General features: G+C 38.4%; 1 protein-coding gene across 2 annotated transcripts; it reads left to right on the forward strand.

Moving 5' to 3' along the window:
- Positions 1-9,034: 9,034 nt before the first annotated feature.
- On the forward strand, positions 9,035-13,572 carry LOC122057263 (non-specific phospholipase C4-like). Of its 2 annotated transcripts, none has more exons than XM_042619313.1 (3): positions 9,035-9,826; positions 12,302-12,885; positions 13,064-13,153. In XM_042619313.1, exons 1-3 carry the CDS (start codon positions 9,198-9,200, stop codon positions 13,072-13,074), a joined length of 1,224 nt encoding a protein of 407 aa, XP_042475247.1. In that variant the 5' UTR covers positions 9,035-9,197; the 3' UTR covers positions 13,075-13,153. The 2 variants fall into 2 exon arrangements, with proteins under 2 accessions (XP_042475247.1, XP_042475246.1); XM_042619312.1 differs by having other exon boundaries at positions 9,037-9,826; positions 13,115-13,572.
- Positions 13,573-19,416: the final 5,844 nt, after the last annotated feature.

Here is a 19,416-nt window from a genome sequence, read left to right on the forward strand (position 1 = left end):
CATCAATAGTACTAAGTTGGGTGATAAGGAGTGGGAGCTACTTCAAGAGCCCGTTCATGTTGCTATGAGATATGAGTAGTAACCCCAGGAAGAGCACTCTTTCAGTCAAGGTTTTGTTGGCCGAAATGCTGCCAGTACATTGAAGGCAATATCCTCAGAGTCCAAGGGTAGAATGCGGAGATAACCCAGCAACTCGCTGAAGAGAGGCACCACACCGAGGCCACGACCAAGGGTGACCAAGTGGCCCTTGATGATCCAGGATGAATCAGGATCATGTCATACATGGATTATATGGTTTTTGGAGAGAACTTTATGGCCGGCTTTTAAACTTGTAGCCATTGATATACTAGTGATGAGAGGATCTTAAGGGAGATGATTGTCCATGAGCTTGGTCAGAAGGGAAGGTCCACCCTCACTTGGGTAAGCAGCCATGCTCTTAGGGGACCATGAATAGTTAATTTGGTCATTAATTCTTTGTGGCTGTGTGTGGGTCTCATCCTACGTCGCTAAATGTTGCGGTCATGCAGAGAGGCTGAAAGCCCTAGTTAGGGCACTCTAACTTTTGTTGCTAACAAGGATAGGGAGATAAAATCATTGTATAAGCAACTTGGGAAGGCAAACAATGAGTACAAGGAGGCTAGGGATTCTAGTTTTGATGCACGAGAGCGAGTGTCCTTGCTCGAAGCTCAGGTCATCAAGGCCATTGACCCTCACAAATTAAAATGATAATCTTATATTGTAATAGATTTATCATAACTGTTTACAAGACTATTCATAATACCACAAAAGTTACCAAATCATCAAAATATCAAAAATGATAATGGACAACTTGATCCATGGCTTATGGTGCAGTATAGACGCAGGTATTCCATGCATATTACAACAAAAGTCACCAAAACGTCAAAATATCAAAAACGATAATGGGCAACTTGATCCATGGCTTATGGTGCATTATAGACACAGGTATTACATCCACATTCCGAATCATGTTTCTCAGGCTTTAGTGTCCACTAGTCCCCATTGTAATCCGCTATGGAAGATGATGTGTCATTGCCATGGGTACCACGAGACTACATCACAATGTAAAAAACAACACACAAGTGGTGTGAGCTCCAACGAGCTCAGTGAGAGATGGGTTTCATACAAGCAGTCACATATATTCCATGATATGAGTTGATGCATTTGTTTTATGTTAACCATCTTTAATATATAACTAAGTCAGGTTCATGTTACTACAACACATTAGGCAGTGTGCTTGGTCCCGAAATCACCATTGTTCACCCAATGGTACAAACCCTAATCATGAATAGAAGCCTACCAGTCCCAAAATGTGCCCTCGTTCACCAACAACCCCCTAATAACCCCCTCCTAGTAACCACAACATTGGAATTACCATTAGCCACATCGAGCTAGTTTCTGCCTCCGACAACAATCACATCATATCGCAAAAGTGAAATTCTGGAAGGGTTTGATGAATATACCATGGTGGTTTATCTAACACCTCACCCCCTATTGCAAGGAATCATAGAACTGGGTAATTATACCTAACCAACATATTATACTTGCCTTTCATATTAATATAATTAGTATGACTATACAGTACCCTAATTCCAATCTACCACACTACATTCCATGTCCAAGCCTAGAATAGCATACATATAGTTAGGATGGCCATACAATATCGAAATTCCCATCGGCCACACTACATTACATATAAACTGCTAAACTAAAGACACCCAAATGCATGTTGCAATCCACACGGTGGCGATCATGCTACATGAAAGCCCCTTGGTCAAATAGATCCTATGCACACGCAACAATCAACATATCAACATTTATATAGTTCAATAGAGCATACATGCTTTAATAAATAAAAAAAGCATATGCTTGCAATGGCATACTGTGAGGGTAGTGCAAACATTCACACATCCACGGGCCCACGCCGCCGTATCACCGCTCAGGATGATACACGGGGCCTATTTCGCGTAACTCATTCCCTCTTTGTTAGGTGGTCTCTTTTAATAAGAATCTAATGTCCAATATGAGGATTAGGAATCATAAAAATTTGGAGTCACCACCTAGGGTCAGGGCCTAGGACCCAGGATGTGGACCCGTTCCATAGGAATGGTCCCGAGATTGACTCAATCTGGTTCAGAGATTAGGATAAGAGCCAGGTTATGAAGTTCGGAATGTGTTAGGCACCCACTTCACCCAGTTGAACCGGTCTTCCTATTAGATCCATAAATTCGAATATCCCCCAATATATGCCCTAACCCACATGTTTGACTAGGTATTTAATGTACAACGTTATACAAGCACTATATGAAATGAATGATTTACATCATTCCTATTATGTTAAGAAATTTTATATATCCTTGACCCCTATTCTTTAGAGAATCTAGGCCTTTGATGATATCTCAAGATTCCAGCATGCTTCTCGAGGACCGAAAATGGAGGAATTTCTCTACCCTTTACTCTTCTCCTCTCCACATTCTTCTTCCGTATCTCTTCCCTTCTTTTCTTGTTGCACTTTTTTCAAAAATTGTCCCTACTAATATCATGTGCCACGAGATTGGGTCCAAAATTACCCCTGGGTCGGATTATGATTTCAGGTTGAATTAAAGTTTTAAGCTAATTCGGGCCATTACTGGGTTTATGGTTGCACTAGGGTCTTGGGCTATCTGGAGTAGACAACCAATTCTGTCACCCACTCAGGCAGTGATGACATACAAGGAATGATCAAGATTTGTGCCTCACATCAGAAGGGAATCTAGGCCTTTGGTGATGATCTAGGTAACGAAAATGACTCAAGAATCAACCCTAAACCCTAATTCAATCTTCAACCCGACAGTGGCCAGAACCAATTGGAAACCCTAATCCAGTTTCGGGCCAATTTTGGACCCAATCTTGTGGCACTTGATACAAGCATGTTATATATTGATGAATTGATTTTAAGTACTCTCCAATGATGTGGAAACGATATGAATAAAGATTATCGGTAAAACCCCCAACAGTCAAAGGTACCCTTTTTACTTTTTTTTTTTTTTAAGCAAATAAGGAGCTTGAAATCCACACCATTGGATAGTGCTTGAAAATATGATTCTGATAATATATCCCACGAAAAAATTGGACCATTGAATCTCCCGAACTTGCTCCCAGAAGTCCGAAAGGAGATCGATCGAATCGGACCAAGATTCCTCTCAGGCATGCCAATTTTTTGGTGGGCCCGCCAAAAAACTCATGGGCCCACCAATTTTGAAGCCAAACATGAAAAAATAATATAAAAATAAAATAAAAAAATACATTTTAGGAAATAACCCACACAGACCCATAAGATCCACCCACGAGCCCATCCAGACCACCACAGACCCGTCCAAGCCCTCACGGACCCACAGGACCCACCCATGGGCCCGTCTAGGCCCTCACATCCCACCAACTCCTTGCCAAAAAAGGAAGGAAAAAGAATAAAAAATGAGTAAAATGGAAAATAAAAAAATGGTTTTTCTTTATTAAAAATTCCTTTTTAGGAAAGTCTTTTGGGTAGGTCTGCCAATGTTTTGATGGACCCGCCAATTTCAAATAAATAAGAAATGAAATCTAAGCCTTTGGCGATGATCTAGGTAATGACAGTGACTCGGAATCAATCCTAAACCCTAATCCTATCTGAAACCCAAAAGTGGCCTGAATCATCAACTTAAAGCCCTAATACAATCTGAAACTCTAATCTGGCTCCAAAGAAAATTTCAGACTGATTTGATTCCAAGTTATATGTTGATGAATTGATTCCAGGTACCCTCTGATGGTGTGGGAATAATATGAATAAGGAATGTCGAAAAAACCCCCAGATAGCAAAAGGGCAAAAGACCCCTCTTTGCTATTCTTGATTTTTTTTTTTTAGCAAAGAAAGAGCTCGAAACCCACACCATTGGATAGTTGTTAGAAATACGATTTCGACGATATGTCACACATGAAAACAGACTACCGGATCTCTAGGAATTGGTCCTGAAAGTTAAAATGGATATCGACGGACCCTGTTCGGACCCGATTTCTCCCAAACCCACCTTTATCATACTGGACCTGTAGGGCACACCCACAGGCCCACCCAAGTGCCCATGGGCTCATCTAGGTCCCCACGGCCCCATCCATCTCCCCCACGGGCTAGCCAATATACCCTACCGAAAAAGGAAAGAAATAAATAAAAAATAAGAAAAATAAAAAAATGGCTTTTCTTTAATATAATTGTTTTTTTACAAAAATTTTTGGATGGGTCCGTAATGTTTTGATGGATTTGCAAATTTCAAATAAATAAGGGAATAATTGTGCATTTAAAACTTGGGAAAACCCACTTTTGGAAGGTATTTTTGACAGACCAGTGGGAGCCTACCATCCAACTCGTGGAAATTTTTGGGAGACCCATAAGAGGGAAGGGTTGACACTTATAAATAGTGTCTTCCTCTCGACCATTAAACACACAAAGAAACGACCAAAAGGAGGAGAAGAGGTAGAGAATAGAAGGAGAAAAAGAGAGAAAAGAGAGAAGTAAGGATGAGTGGGGTGAGGAAATTCCTCCACTTCCCACCCTTAAGGAGCACGTCGGAGCCTGAAGAGCTACCCAAGGCCTAGATTCCTTGAAGGAGAAAAGCAACCAACAGAGGTCAGTCCCGTATGAGCCAGCGATCCACACCAAAGCCGCCAAAGCATTAGCCGAGGTCCGTCCCCTCTTGACCCGGAATAGGGGTCAAGGTCAGATATATTTTCTAACAGAGTAGCCATGATGTAGATCTTACGTTAAACCTAGCATGTGTATAGTATTGTATAAAAGTAGTATAGTCATGTATATGGGTTAGGACATATAAAAGGTGAATATTCAAAAACTAGCATTTAATAGGAAAACTGGTTCGACTGGGTGAAGTGGGTGCCTAACACCTTCCCAACTTCATAACCTAGAACTTACCCTAATCTCTGGACCAGACCAAGTCAATCTTGGGTCTATCCCAACGGATCAGACCCACATCCTAGGTCCTCGGCCTTGACCCTAGTTGGCAACTCCAAATATTTATTTTTATTCTTAGAATATACCCATGATGGATAGCCCCACGAAACAGGCCACCCATGTGTCTTTGAGTAAGGACGTGACAGCACGGCGGCCTGTGAGAGTGGCCCCCACCTGCTCTACACCTTGTGGGTCTCGAGTTTTAGCCGGATCATCACATACGACTTAGATTCCCTTTCGATGAGAGCATGAACCTTGATCGTTCCCTATTTGTCATCATTGTCAGGGTGGGTGAAAAAATTGGGTGACTACACATACATCAATTCTACAGTTAAACACTCCAAATAAGTTTAGACCTCTACTCAATTTGTTTGTAAACCGAGTGAGTTAATTTCCCACGTATGGATGCCCGAATCAAACCCTGTTAGGCCTCATTGGATGTGAATATCTCTATCATAATTGCAAGGGTAAATGGGCATTAAAGATTGTCAAAAGGGGTCTAAGAGGTTCCCCTAGAAGGTCCCTAAAAATCCCCAAATTTTTCCAAAAGGGTAGCATAGCTCTCCAGTAGATGCTCACCAATAGATGATTGTTCCTACTGGGTGTGCTACCGTGAGGTGCACAATAACTAATTTTGATTAGTAGACCCATTAATAGATAGGCACCAATTGGTAGTAATCCTACCGATGGATTCCTACTGATGGCAAACCCAGAACTTGTTGAACTACTTAGGGCTTCATCACCTCAGGTCCGATTGTCGAGATTTGTTCTATGGGGTTTGTAGAAGGCCTTCCCACCTTTTATTTAGGATATGCTTATTTTTTTTTATTGATCCATTTGGGAGTTATATCAAATCATTGACCAAAATCCTAAACCTCTATTTGAGCCAAAAAGATCCCAGAGCTTGGGTAGCTCACTTTGACCTCAGAAAACAGATGGGGAGTACAATGTGCACTATCCCAGCCACCAAAAGTTACTAGGGACAAATTGTACCCCTCCAACCCGAAAAAACCTATATTCTTTACCTTCCCACAACCCAAAAATTGAAGAGGAAAGAGGTTAGAGAAGATTTTCTTACTTTTGGGAACTACCGACAACAAAGGGGGAGTGCCTGATGGTCCTTATCTCCTTCTCTCTCTCCCTCTCATTTGGTATTCAGGTGAAAGAATTAGTCCTAAGGCTGATTTCCTTATTTATAGTCAAGACCTTTAAGGTTTGTTTGCCTATCCAATAGGCCTTCGCCGTAATAGCTTAACCCGAGTGTCAGGCCATGGGGACCCACCACCTTGGGCTCACAAGGTGTGTAAGTGGATGGGGCATGTTTCATGTAGTGTGGGGATAAGAGTGGGGTAAACCACTATGTGTGTAGTGTGTCCCATGGGCAACGAATTCATTTTAGCATAGTAGGACCCACAGGTTGATGTACTTCGCTGGCTTTCAGTCCCTTTTTTTCAACATCTAGGGGTTTCCTAGGGACTTGTGCATGGATATTTCATGCTGTTCCTACCATGTAAGGGGGTTCAAGTGAGATGGTGTTCAATCACTTACCACTAAAGCTAGGAAGGTTTGAATCCTTTCTAGTTTAACCCAAATCAAGGCACAGGTGTAACACTGATGTCCAAAGGAAGTCATTGGGTGACTAGAGATTCTTTAAGGTCTTGAAGAAGGGCAGGAACTTATATCTTGCTTGGGAAACGAACTTGAGTCGGAACTCATCCAATGGGCCTCTGAACCTCTCTGATGTTTTTAGGGGGTTTCATATCTCGGATTTCTTGAATCTTGCTCAAATTAGACTTTATCCTCCATTTTTAAGACTATAAATGCAAGGAATTTTCCTGATGTGACTTCGAAGGCACTTGGAGGGGTTCAGCTTTATTTGATTTTTTATGAGGATCCCAAAAGCCTCTTCTAGGTCACTTTTATGCCATTCATCTTTGGTGCTTTTTACCAGCATATCATCGACGTAGACTTCCATGTTTTGATCGATCTGGTCTTTGAACATTGTGTTGACCATCCTCTGGTTAGAGAATGTTTCCTTGCCCAAATAGAAGAGCATTCACTCCTATAAATATCCATCTTTGTGAAAATATAATGACCCTCTCATCCTTGAAAGAGATTGTAAGGATCCTCTCATACTTGAATGAGATTGTAAGGACTGTCTTATTCTTGAAAGAGATTGTAAAGGACATTTTCATCCTATAAAGAGATTGTTTGGATCATCTTATCCTTAAAAGAGTTTGTAAAGGTTTTTCTCCCTACCTACTGTACTGAAAGGGGAGAGCTAGCGGAATACCTTACAAATGGAACTTGTACGAAATGGATTTGACATGGATTAAGTCGAACCACTATAAATCACTTTGTTATGTGGTTGTGCTTATTTTCATATTTAGCAATTTTATTTTGCAATTACACTTGGAAACATTAAACCAAAGAAATTTAAAACATCCACTAGTATAACTTATTCACGCGCCCCCCCCCTAGGTTATTTCAAGAGGAACAACTGGTATTATGAAGGATGTCAAGACTACCTAAATATGTAACCTATATGGTTATAGGAGATATAAGGGATAGTAATCCTAGTACAAAAGGAGAGGTAAGATCTGTGTCAGATATCATGTGTTGTAGGAAACTTGGATTGACTATTCAAGCAGCTACATACAGACCAATCTTAGAGGTGTTTTGGAGCATGCCTCCAGTTAACTGGGTTAAACTAAACTTTGATGGTACTTCTCTGGGGAATCCTAGGTGAACAGGTGTTGGAGGAGTGTTCCGCGATGACATAGGAAGAGTTCTAAGCTCATTATTTACATGGGCGTGAAAGGGGTTTTTGAAGCAAAGGTTGAAGGCCTTATGGAGGTCATGAGAACTTGAGATAGGTCAATAGATCATTTCTGGATTGAGTTTGACTCGAGTGTTGTGGTGACCTTGGTGTAACAAAAGAGGGATTCCGTGTTTTGCTTTGCAAAGATGGATTCACCTTTAGCCTTTCTGGGAAAGGATCATATGGAAGATTACCCACAATTTTCAAGAGGCTAATTCCATAGCTGACTATTTGGCTAGGGATGCGGCAAAGAATGGTTACGTAGATTTGATGTAGTGTTTCCGTCCCACATTATGGATCATCTAGCTAGGGGCTCAAATGGCAAACCTCTTCATAGGTTTCAATAGTGCGTAGCCTTTGTCCCTACTAATGGCAATGCTGATGGTGGGGGTATTGGTGGTGCTTTTCCATTGGGTGTTTTTGTAAGTTTTTTGTTTTAATATTTTTTTCTTAATAATATTATCCTTTAGCCAAAAAAAAAAAAAAAAGGTTCGATCGATTCTGTGCAAGATTTTTAGATAAAACCAAAACCGAACCATTTAATCAATAGTTTTAAATGTCTTCTTATGTTTTCTAATTTTTTATCCAAACGACTTCTTTACTTTTAAAATTTTGAATGAAATGAATGTAAATTTTTACAATAAATTGAATTGTTCATTGTTATATGATTTTTTAAAATAATTATTTAATGTCAACTTATTTTTTTTATTGGAATGTATGTAAACTTAACATTCAAAATCGTAGCATGATTTCAATTTTTAAATCAAAATTGAACCATTTATTAAACAGTTTTATGGTTTTAGTGTAAACAGTTCAGTTCGATTTCAATAAACGGATTCAGTTTCAAATTCACTTCCTTACTCGGTAGGTCGGCCATGCCTTCAAGTGACTTAGTCGTGCAACAACCGTGCTATGAATCTGATGACCCGGGGTCAGCCGAAGTAGATCGGCTGCGCTCGGTCCACCTCACCTGACTTCCAACCCTGGTTCAGCTGTTTGGGTCCAATGATTCAGCTTTGCCACATTTGGTTTGGACTCTGTTACCACGTGTCAGGATATCACTGGTTTATTTGATCATAACAATACTAAATAGAGAATATGCAACAATAATGAGTTCCCAAGTCCCACACTCCTCAGCAAGAAATCGAGGAATCTGAAAATAGTAAATCGTAAAACCCAAGAAACCCATATATACCCTTATATGTGGCAATTCCTGCATTTCTATAGCTTACAGAACTCTACTTCCTCTCTCTCTCTCTTATCTCATCTCTCACCTCTTACGTTCCTCGCACGCACTACTCTTCTTTTCTCTTTAAAAACCACCACCATCATTGCCTGCAAATTAATCCACTTCAAACTTCCAATACGTACCCACCAAGATTAATGGCGCCTCAACCCACCACCTATCCTTACCCAATCAAAACAGTTATAGTTTTAGTCCAAGAGAACCGCTCTTTCGATCACATGCTGGGTTGGATGAAATCCCTCAACCAAGAAATCGATGGCATCACGGGAAACGAGTCCAACCCGTTATCTAGCACCGATCCCAACTCCAAACGAATCTACTTCGGCGACAAGTCCGAGTACGTTGACCCAGACCCGGGTCACTCCTACCAGGAAATCTACGAACAGGTGTTTGGGGTAGCCTGGTCGGAGTCAAATTCCGGCCAAAAGCTTAAGCCAACAATGGAGGGTTTTGCTATGCAAGCTGAGGAGAAGGAGAAGGGTACGTCGGAGACGGTGATGAACGGGTTCAGACCGGATGCTGTTCCAGTTTACAAGGAGCTGGTTTCGGAGTTTGCGGTCTGTGACCGGTGGTTCGCATCTAACCCGGCATCGACTCAGCCGAACCGTTTGTTTGTGCACTCAGGGACGTCGCATGGATTGACTAGCAACGATTCCAAGATCCTTATCGAAGGGTTGCCGCAGAAAACAATATTTGAATCGCTGGATGAAGCTGGGTTCTCTTTTGGGATATATTATCAGTACCCACCTGCAACTCTATTCTACAGGTAATAAATAAAACACAGCTTTTCTTCTTTCTTCTCTTGCAGCTAGCTATCTTTGCTCATTCACATTATAAACGGTTTCACCAAGTCTTTATTTAATATATTCTTTTCCCCACTTATAGAGATTTTATGGTTTTCTCTTGCTTTTATAAATGTTTTCTTTCAAAAAGAATAATATCCCGAATATCCCCTTGGTACCTTTTGTTCTTTTGTATAGGACGAACATGCTTTGCTCTCATTTTGTACAGTATCGTGTGCACATGGATTAGGGAATCCCACCAGTCAGCAACATTTATTTATTTATTTTTTTTTTATTTGGTAAAACACCAGTTGGCAGCACAAGGCCATATACACAAGGATAATAATATATAATTAGGTAAGTCAATCGTCGGAAAGGCTATGGAATTGGATGATTAGAGTTATAATTTGAAAAGCAATATTTTATCTGAAATTTTTATATGGACTAAAATTGGACATATGGCTTAAAAGGATTTTTTTTTTTCGACTGGGTTAGAAATAGTGGTTAACAAATATAGAAAATGAAATGGCCTCTTACATAGGGGATGTCAAACGGTGCGATTTTGATAAGTTGAAATCATAACCACATCTGGTAGCAATAAGTCAAAATCAGAATTGTTTTCATTTGGTTTCGATTTTTCAAGTCGGTTTTTGTTATCCGATTTACATGTGATCTATAGTCTTTTTTAAAAAATAGTTTATAAATTCAATTTATAATTTATTACATTTGATTGACACTAAGAGATCCAGAGAGAGAGAGAGAGAGAGAGAGAGAGAGAGAGAGAGAGAGAGAGAGAGAGAGAGAGAGAGAGAGAGATAGTAAAAGATTTAGCTTTTTGGGACTCGAAGAGTTGAAGTAGAAGTTGGAAGTTAAAAGTTAAAGTTAGAGACCTGTAGTGAAAAGACGATGAGACTTGTAATTGTTATTGGTGAACGAGAAAAATAAAATATATTGCTTCCTAATTTGTATTCTATCGAAACACAAAGAATCAAATATAGAAGTAACCCATCAAAAGGGTGTTTTAATTGAAACACGATAATATCATTGGTGGTGGTTAACCATCGATTTTGTGGTTCTGAATAAAAAAGAAATGATAAAAACCTACAAAACCAAAATCGGATCGTTTTCATATGATGTGATTTGATACGATCATAAACAGCATATTTCAGTTATGATAAATGGTTGCCATGACATTTTGACTACTAGTAACACCTAAAAAGTTTGACACCGTTCTTCATTAAGCCATTCATAAATTTAAATCCGTACATAGGTAGTCATTACTTTAATAGTTTAATCCTGATTTTGCATCTAATTTAAATTTAAATTCAAATTCAAATTCAAATTCAAATTCTTCTTTGTTACGGAGTTGCATGCACTTGATGTATTCTCTTTCTAGCAGCATCAATTTTATTTTAGCCCTTCCCTAGATTTCCCTGTAAATAGTGTTTTCCAACATCTCCAATCATTTTCTTGATGTGAACTCTTTTTTTAGTGGCTTTAGACCTATTTCTTCAAAAATTACATGTATGTGTCAAGTTCTACAAATAGAAGGGTTTGAAAAACCAACCAATTAGGGGGAGGGTGGTGTTAAGGAAGAACTAATGATGGTGTAAATCGAAATCTCCATGCCAAGCCAATGAGTGTAAGAGAGGGAGCGCCTCATCATTCTTTCTTTACTAGCTTAATCTAGTGGAGGTAGCTTCAGATTGAAGAGTTGACATTCAAGCGAGAAGGTCATGGGATTTAACTCTATCATATCCAAGTGTGTGGATGTAAAAGTTGATTACCCTTGACCCTATTAGCATCTAGCAGCACTCAATGGGATAGAATAGCCATAAAAAAAAAAATAAACTTACAAGGTCAGCAAAGAGAAAAAGAATATGTGAGAGAGAGAGAAGGCATGTACTACCAGTAACGACATTCGAACATATGTTTATTTATTTATTTCTTCTAATAATTAATCACATATATATACATATATATATATATATATTTCTTGTTTGTTTGGGAACTACTAGTCAACATTTCAACCTTATTATTGCAATTTTTTTTTCTTCTCGTGAATGACGTTTTAGTGTATGGACTTATCATCAATTTTTTTGTTCCCATTAGTAGTAGTTATATAGTTATTCTAGAGACACTAGTATGTACTATAATATTAATTTAACCATTGGCTAACTATTTTTAATGAAACAAATTCTAAATTGGCCACAAATAATTGGGAGGAAGTTCAGTTGAATCGCATAATACATCTGTTTAAAAGAGCATGTTTTGATAAATATAAAATTAAAATAGAAGATGTTCTGAAAGTGATTGTTCTACCCTTCTTATAAGATTAGGTGTTTTTATTAAGATTCTTTTCTTTCCCTCTTCATTAATTTTACACACTAATGAGCATGATTAGAAAACCTCTTATAATTTTGCTATATATAATTTGAGTTTATATTTACTATGAACAGGAATCTTAGAAAGTTAAAGTATATAGGAAATTTCCATCAATTTGATTTGGAATTTAAGAATCATTGCAAGGAGGGAAAGTTGCCAAACTATGTGGTGGTGGAACAAAGATACTTTGATTTAAAAATACTACCAGGGAATGACGATCACCCCTCACACGATGTCTCGGAGGGCCAAAAGTTCATTAAGGAAGTTTACGAGGCACTGAGATCAAGTCCACAGTGGAATGAAATATTGTTCGTAATCACATATGATGAGCATGGTGGGTTTTATGACCATGTCCCAACTCCAGTAAATGGAGTTCCAAGTCCAGATGGTATAGTGGGTTCTGCTCCTTACTACTTTCAATTTGATCGTCTTGGCGTTCGAGTCCCAACTATCTTCATTTCTCCATGGATCGAGCGAGGAGTAGTGATCCATAGCCCTTCTTCAGGGCCATATCCTACATCACAGTTTGAACATTCCTCTATTCCAGCAACAGTGAAGAAAATATTTGATCTCAAGGACTTCTTAACCAAACGTGATGAGTGGGCTGGAACTTTTGAAACTGTATTGACAAGGGAAACTCCAAGAACAGACTGCCCAGGTATGTGAACTATTACTTAAACCCTAGCTCTTGCCACAATCTTGGCTTTGATACCATTTATTGGAGACTTGGATAGAACTCATCTTTGAAAGCTCTCCATTAAGGAGAGTATATATATCATAAGTTTTCAGATTGGACTACTCACATCCTATGTGGAATTATTACTTGTCTTCCACAGAACCCCAGTAATAGTACATAACATGCTCGTTTCCATGTGTGAACATTGTAGTAACATTACCGGAACCAGTGAAAATGCGGGTGGCTGGTGCAAAAGAGGATGCAAAGCTAAACGATTTTCAACAGATATTAGTGCAATTAGCGGCTACATTGAATGGTGACCATAAGAAGGACATTTTTCCAGATAAGTTAATAGAGAACATGAGAGTCGGAGGAGCTGTTAAGTATTGTGAGGATGCCATGAAGAAATTCTTAGAAGCATCTGAGCATACCAAGAAAAATGGAGCCGATGAGTATGAGATTGTTGTGTGTTCTACTCTATCCACTACTCAACGCCAACCCTCTAAGACCATTATCCACAAGATGTTTAGTTGTTTTAGTTGCATCAATTGATAGCTACATTTGTTAGCTAGAAATCATATATTCCACTATGTTTTGCATTTAATATTAAGATTATTTAATGGGCCTAAACTTATAAGTCATTTAAGGATGAAATGGGCTACTTCAATATATTTGTGTACGTAAAGTACAACCCCGTTCTTCCATTCAAGTTGCACATTCCCCAACAAAAACATAAGGAACAATAGAAAGAGATACATATTCTGCAGTTGGACAAATAGTTGTGGAAGTTATGACAAACCTACAAGTTGCACCAAATCATTCTTCAAAGCCCGTATCTCTAAAACGGTATGGTGGATTTAAACTGAACATTGAAAAGGAGAAGTAATTCAGAGGTAGATAAGCTATTAAGTATCATTTTGTTTTTTTGGTTTTTCATTTTAATGGGAGTTAAATTTAGGAGATTGATTATTTGGTGCAGTTATAAAAATTGTGAGTCGTATAAACAGATTGTATTATAGATGATGTTATGAATTTATTAATCTTGAGTTGGATTCAAAGTATTATTATCTTTTTAATTTAATGTGAAAAGATGATGTTTTGGATTCTTTGGATAACAATATCAAAGAATGTAGCGCCCCTAAATCCAGGAAAGACTTGGGTGCAAGCTCTCGCAAACCAAGTTTAAATAATAACATAATCTATTTTTCATCCACCTATAAACATTATAACATCAAAATATTATGGAGGATAATCTTAATATTCAATAAACACCTATAAAAGTTGACGTTAGTCAACCCATACGGTAAATATCTATCTTTTCAAACTAGCCCTCAATCTGTATTTGTGTTTGTATATTAGCCCAAAAAACAAAGTACCATTATCCCTTCTACGTACATCAAAGAGAAGTTCTCGATATACAAAACTCAAACAAATATCAAGATATAAAATAAAAATAAAAAATTCCATCTCTATCTTTAGTCAACTATTCAAAGGAACTACATCTTTCCCTCTAACGTTCCCTAACATCAATGATAGTCTGGCTCTCCACCTGTGCGTACTCTATAAAAATATTTAAAACATACTTGCTCGAAATCATGTCATGATCATGCCTTTACTTATCAAACGATTGAACTATGTTACGATATCTATCTCTAATCTGTTACAAAAACATTCTTGGAAAATCTTAGAATTGATTTTTGTACCCCTATTGTCTGACTTCTCGGGTTAGTTGTGTAAATAGTTCTTCTCTATTTCTTATATAATTTTTTTTTTTATTTCTTTTAGTTTTATTCTCTTTTCTTAGCTTTCTTGAGTCGGAAATCCCCACCTTTTCCAATCACTTGGCGCTGCGGAGAATTGATTTCCACCCTGTCTGTCACTAAAAGCTCAAAGTGCCTAGAAGAATTGACCCCCTCCCTATACAGTCATGGAATTGCCGGGGAGGATCCCTTCCTCACTCTTTTCTTTCTTTACTTTTGTCTTCTCCTAATTTCCTTTCACTTCTTCAACTTTCTTTCTTTCTTTCTTTATATTACGAAACTAACTTATTCTTGTTTCTATATCATGCCTCATGCTTGTAATAAATCTGGAAAATAAATATCTCAATGCATTTTAAAACATAACAGTTCTTGGAGGCAGTGATAAACATATAATACTGGCAAGACATGCGAATCAATGATTGCAGATCAATTGTACTTACATAAGTTCCAATGCTTCAAAACCACTTGAACTCCAAGTTACAACATAATAATACATGACATGAAATCCTTTTTACTAGTGAACTTAGGTTATTAGGCAATGTGCCAAAAAAATCCCCTTGAACGACCTCTCTGACATACAAAATCCCGACTGGTCGTTAACAACCCTCACCCACATTGTAATACTTAGCCCATTCCAACATACACTAATTTCCTAAAATAGTAACTTATTATATTTATACATAGGCAAAACTAGGTCTTAACTCAAAGTATAAGCTGGGTTATCAATTTCAAATTTACGTTATTATTGTTCTACCCTGCAAACAGACCAGATCCAAGTTTACAAATCTTAAATATATCAAACAGTCTCAGATCACTCCCAAAATTTTCCAGATTAACAAAGACATAATTGTTGGTGATAGCATGTCCATCAAGGTAAGTGGGCCCACCATGTTGACTAGATTTAAATTTAAATTTTCAAGTGCTATATTGTAGGGATTTGATCATCACCCACTATTAGAGAGTTGGAGTAGTTATGGTAATTGCCCACCCCTCCCTAAGATAATGATTGCTCTCTTTATTAGGGGATTAAGGAGAAGTGGATCTTGTATAACAAAAGCACACACTCTCTCCCTCTCTGAGAAATACAAATCACAAGTAAAAATTCCTACGTCATCTTCCCTAGTGAGCTTGAAGAAGGGATTTCACTCCATCACAACGGAAACTTAATGGAGAGCCAACAAGTTGTTGTGGAAGGTGAACTTTGTGCTTGAAGGGCTAAGTCTACTTAGAGGATTTGTGGTAGCGAAACTAAAGTAACCATCTACACCCCTCCATTAATGGTTCTTCGAATGTTTGACCCTACCAGTAGGACGATCAAAATCGCTTTCGCACTTTTAGTGGTATCAGAGCCTCCCTACTGGAGGGGAGACATTCAGTTTTATTTCATGATATAGTGTATTTGATCCATTAATTTTTTTCAATAAAAAAAAAGGAGTTGTTTGTTCACTACTCCGTGAACAGAATAGTTAACAAGTAATATTTGTTTTGTTTATTGAATTTAAACTAAGTTACTACCTTCTCTCCTCTCAATTAACAGTTGCTACCTTGGCTGGCTTGGGCTTGGCTTGGTAGAATCTTCAAAGTTGCAGGCTTGGTGGCTAGGGAAATGAGTTCATGAGGAGGAAGAAGATAAAGGTAGGATTATTCTTTTATAAAAGTAAAATAACCTTGCTCCCTCACTTCTTTAGTGATTATTTATTATTATTTTTTTATTTTCTTTGGGTGTTAGGCTGTATCACTTAGTTTTATTGGGCCTATTATTATAAGAGCCCAAATGGGCTTAATGTTTATTTAAGCCCTAGTGAGCTTACATAATAGGGGCTTGTTATTATAAAGTTTCATTGGTTTCTTGATATTTCTTTAAGTCTGAATGAGCTTAAGTGAATGTAGGGGTGGATTGTTCAAATGGGTCTTTGTTGTGACACTCTTATAGCAAAAATGCATTTTTTTTTCATTTTTTTTCCCATTTAAAACACTTTTTTCCATATACTTCCCAATGATATGAAAGAAACTGCATATGGCAAGCATTATTGTTCTAAACACATTTAAAACACATTTGAACATGTTTCTTTTTTTTCTTTTTTTTGGTATTTTTTAAGACTCCACTTGTTAAACATAATGTCTACTTAATTGACCATCTCTCTCTCTCCCAAACTTTGATCGACTAATTCTTTCATCGAGTTGAAGCTAACTCAGTGACCTATATTTCTCATGATATCATCTTCAACTCAATATCAATGTATGAATCCTGAAATTAAGATACAAATTGATACGTTTGCTAAAAAAATTTCCAAAGTGATGACTCCTAACTCAAACTGAACATACATTACTCCAAAAGTGTGCTGACTATGTCACACCCCAATTCTAGTAAACCCAACTTACCATTAGGAATACAAGTGGTGTGAAGTAAGACGCATACCCATCTTCAAAACCTACAAGGATCTCTAATAGTAGTACCTTAACATACATATTCTCACAATACAAACCAACCAATAATAGTAGAATCAGAGTATAATAATGGAATCATAACTTTAAGATGGGGAAACCATCTAGTGATATCGTATAAGTAACAAAGTTATTCTATTACAATTATCCATGACTTATAATAATAGGTCCAAAAATATACCATCCATAGTTCTGTATTAGAATAACAAAAAGTACGCCGCACATCTCATGGTGTCACGTATGCACAGTAGTCACAAGCACAGTCCTGGTCATACTCCTTCGCTTCTAGCATCCACCAGTCGCTCACCCTGTACTCAGGTCCAGAGGATAGAGAATCACCAGCCATAGGCACCATGGTACCTGCATCATCATCTAAAAGGGGGCATATACGTGGGGTGAGCTTTCAACTTGCTCAGTGAGGGGTGGGGTTCATGCACAGCCAAGCACAAGCATTCGCATATATGATATTCCATGATGATATGAATACAAAAATTAAACACTTAGTCCATTATGCGAATGATGTAATTGATTTGATTATTAATCCACCTAAGAACACAACCAAGTTTGGTAAATACTACTATGGCACATTAGGCTGTATCCCTTGTCTCGGAACTGCTATCGACTATACAACGATACAAGCCCTAGCTATGATTAGGAGCCTACCGGTCTCGGTATACGAATATTTACACTGAGCAAACCCCTGATAACCCCCTCCTAGCAGTTCACAGAACCGGTATGACCATCGGCCATGCCAAACAAGTTCTTACCTCTGGCAACAATCACATTGTACTGTTGGTGTGGCATTTGGGGAAGGTTTATCGAATATACCACCATTAGGCTATCCAACACCTTACCTCCTATTGGCAAGGGAACGTAGCATGGAGAATGTCATCTAACTACAATATCCTATATGTCTTTCATAATGATACAATTAGTATAGACCACACAATATTAGGATCACTATCGACCACGAAGCGAGTCCATTTCCAAGTATAGTACTAGGGTACACGATACTGAGAACACATCGGCCACAAGGTGTAACCCATGACTATATACCTATCTAGCATGCATAGCAATTAAGTATGGACTATGTAACACTGGGATTCCCATCGGCCACGAAGCGTATTAATTTCCAAATGTAGTCTCGGAGTACACGATACCGAAAACACATCAACCACAAAGTGTAATCCGTGACTACAACTAACTCTAATGCACATAATCAATGCATGAATATAAAAAACATACGATAATCAGGGTATCAGTACCACCTCGGCCACATCGAATTTCATCTCACAACATACATCTGATATCATTTTCGTCTAAATATAACATATTATAGAACACTATCATCATTTAAGAAATTTAAATAATCATGTGAAGATCCTACACATGTGAGCAGTTCTATAATAATTAAAAAATCCCAAAATAAAATTTAACCATCCCTCACTTTGTTTTAGTCCGAACGGATCGAGTTCTAAATACGGCCACTGAGTGTTTAATTTAATTCCGATCTCTGGGTACGTGCACGTCTCTATCTTAGACATAAGGTAATCGGGTGTTATTACATGTTGGGAACATCGGGGAGAAACCATAAGGTTTACCCCCAAAGGAGTCAGACACTGTCTAACCTCGACAATATAGGTCACTGGATTCAATCACCGGAAACAAGGTTCATATCCATCGGATTCATCAGATGTGAATCTGGTGGTGGAAACAGAGAGCTCATAAGAGCTTCCTATTCACTGGAAATAACCCATTAGATTCAGCCCCAAGTGTTTCCGGTGGCATATTTTCGGTGAAAATATAGAAAGTAACTGTGGGTTTTGGGGCTTTCCAGTTCGGGTCCGATTGTTAGGATTTGTTCTATGGAGTTTGTAGGGGGCATTCCTAGCATCATTTTAAGCTAAATAAATCTTGATTCCATTACGCCATTTGGGAGATACATCGATCGAATGATCGAAACCTTAGATGGTCATTTGGTCAAAAGGGTTGTCGGAGCTCACCAGACTTGGTCTAAGCTCAGCATTCACACCAGGGAGGTGGAATATGCACTCCCTAAGAATGGGTGTGGGGAGGTCAAGGTTCACATCCATACACACCCTAACCTAGCTCAAAATGAAGAGAGAGAGTGATAGGAGAGGTGGCTCTTACCTCCGACAAGGATTCCGATAACTAGGCAGGCAACCTGCACCAAGGTGAGCTTCCTTCTTCCTTCCTCCTTCCTCCTTCCTCCTCTTCTTCTTCCTTTCCCTTCCCTTTTTCTCCTCTTCTTTCCCTCTCCCACGTTCTTGTTCAAGTGAGAGGTGAG

Source organism: Macadamia integrifolia, chromosome 12, assembly GCF_013358625.1.
Source record: "Macadamia integrifolia cultivar HAES 741 chromosome 12, SCU_Mint_v3, whole genome shotgun sequence".
In the NCBI taxonomy this organism is placed as follows: domain Eukaryota; kingdom Viridiplantae; phylum Streptophyta; class Magnoliopsida; order Proteales; family Proteaceae; genus Macadamia; species Macadamia integrifolia.

Coding starts and splice junctions, on each gene's coding strand:
- LOC122057263 (XM_042619312.1), top strand. CDS start 9,198: ATGGCGCCTCAACCCACCACCTATCCTTACCCAATCAAAACAGTTATA. Junction 9,827..12,301: donor CCTGCAACTCTATTCTACAG/GTAATAAATAAA, acceptor TACTATGAACAG/GAATCTTAGAAAGTTAAAGT. Junction 12,886..13,114: donor TCCAAGAACAGACTGCCCAG/GTATGTGAACTA, acceptor TGAACATTGTAG/TAACATTACCGGAACCAGTG.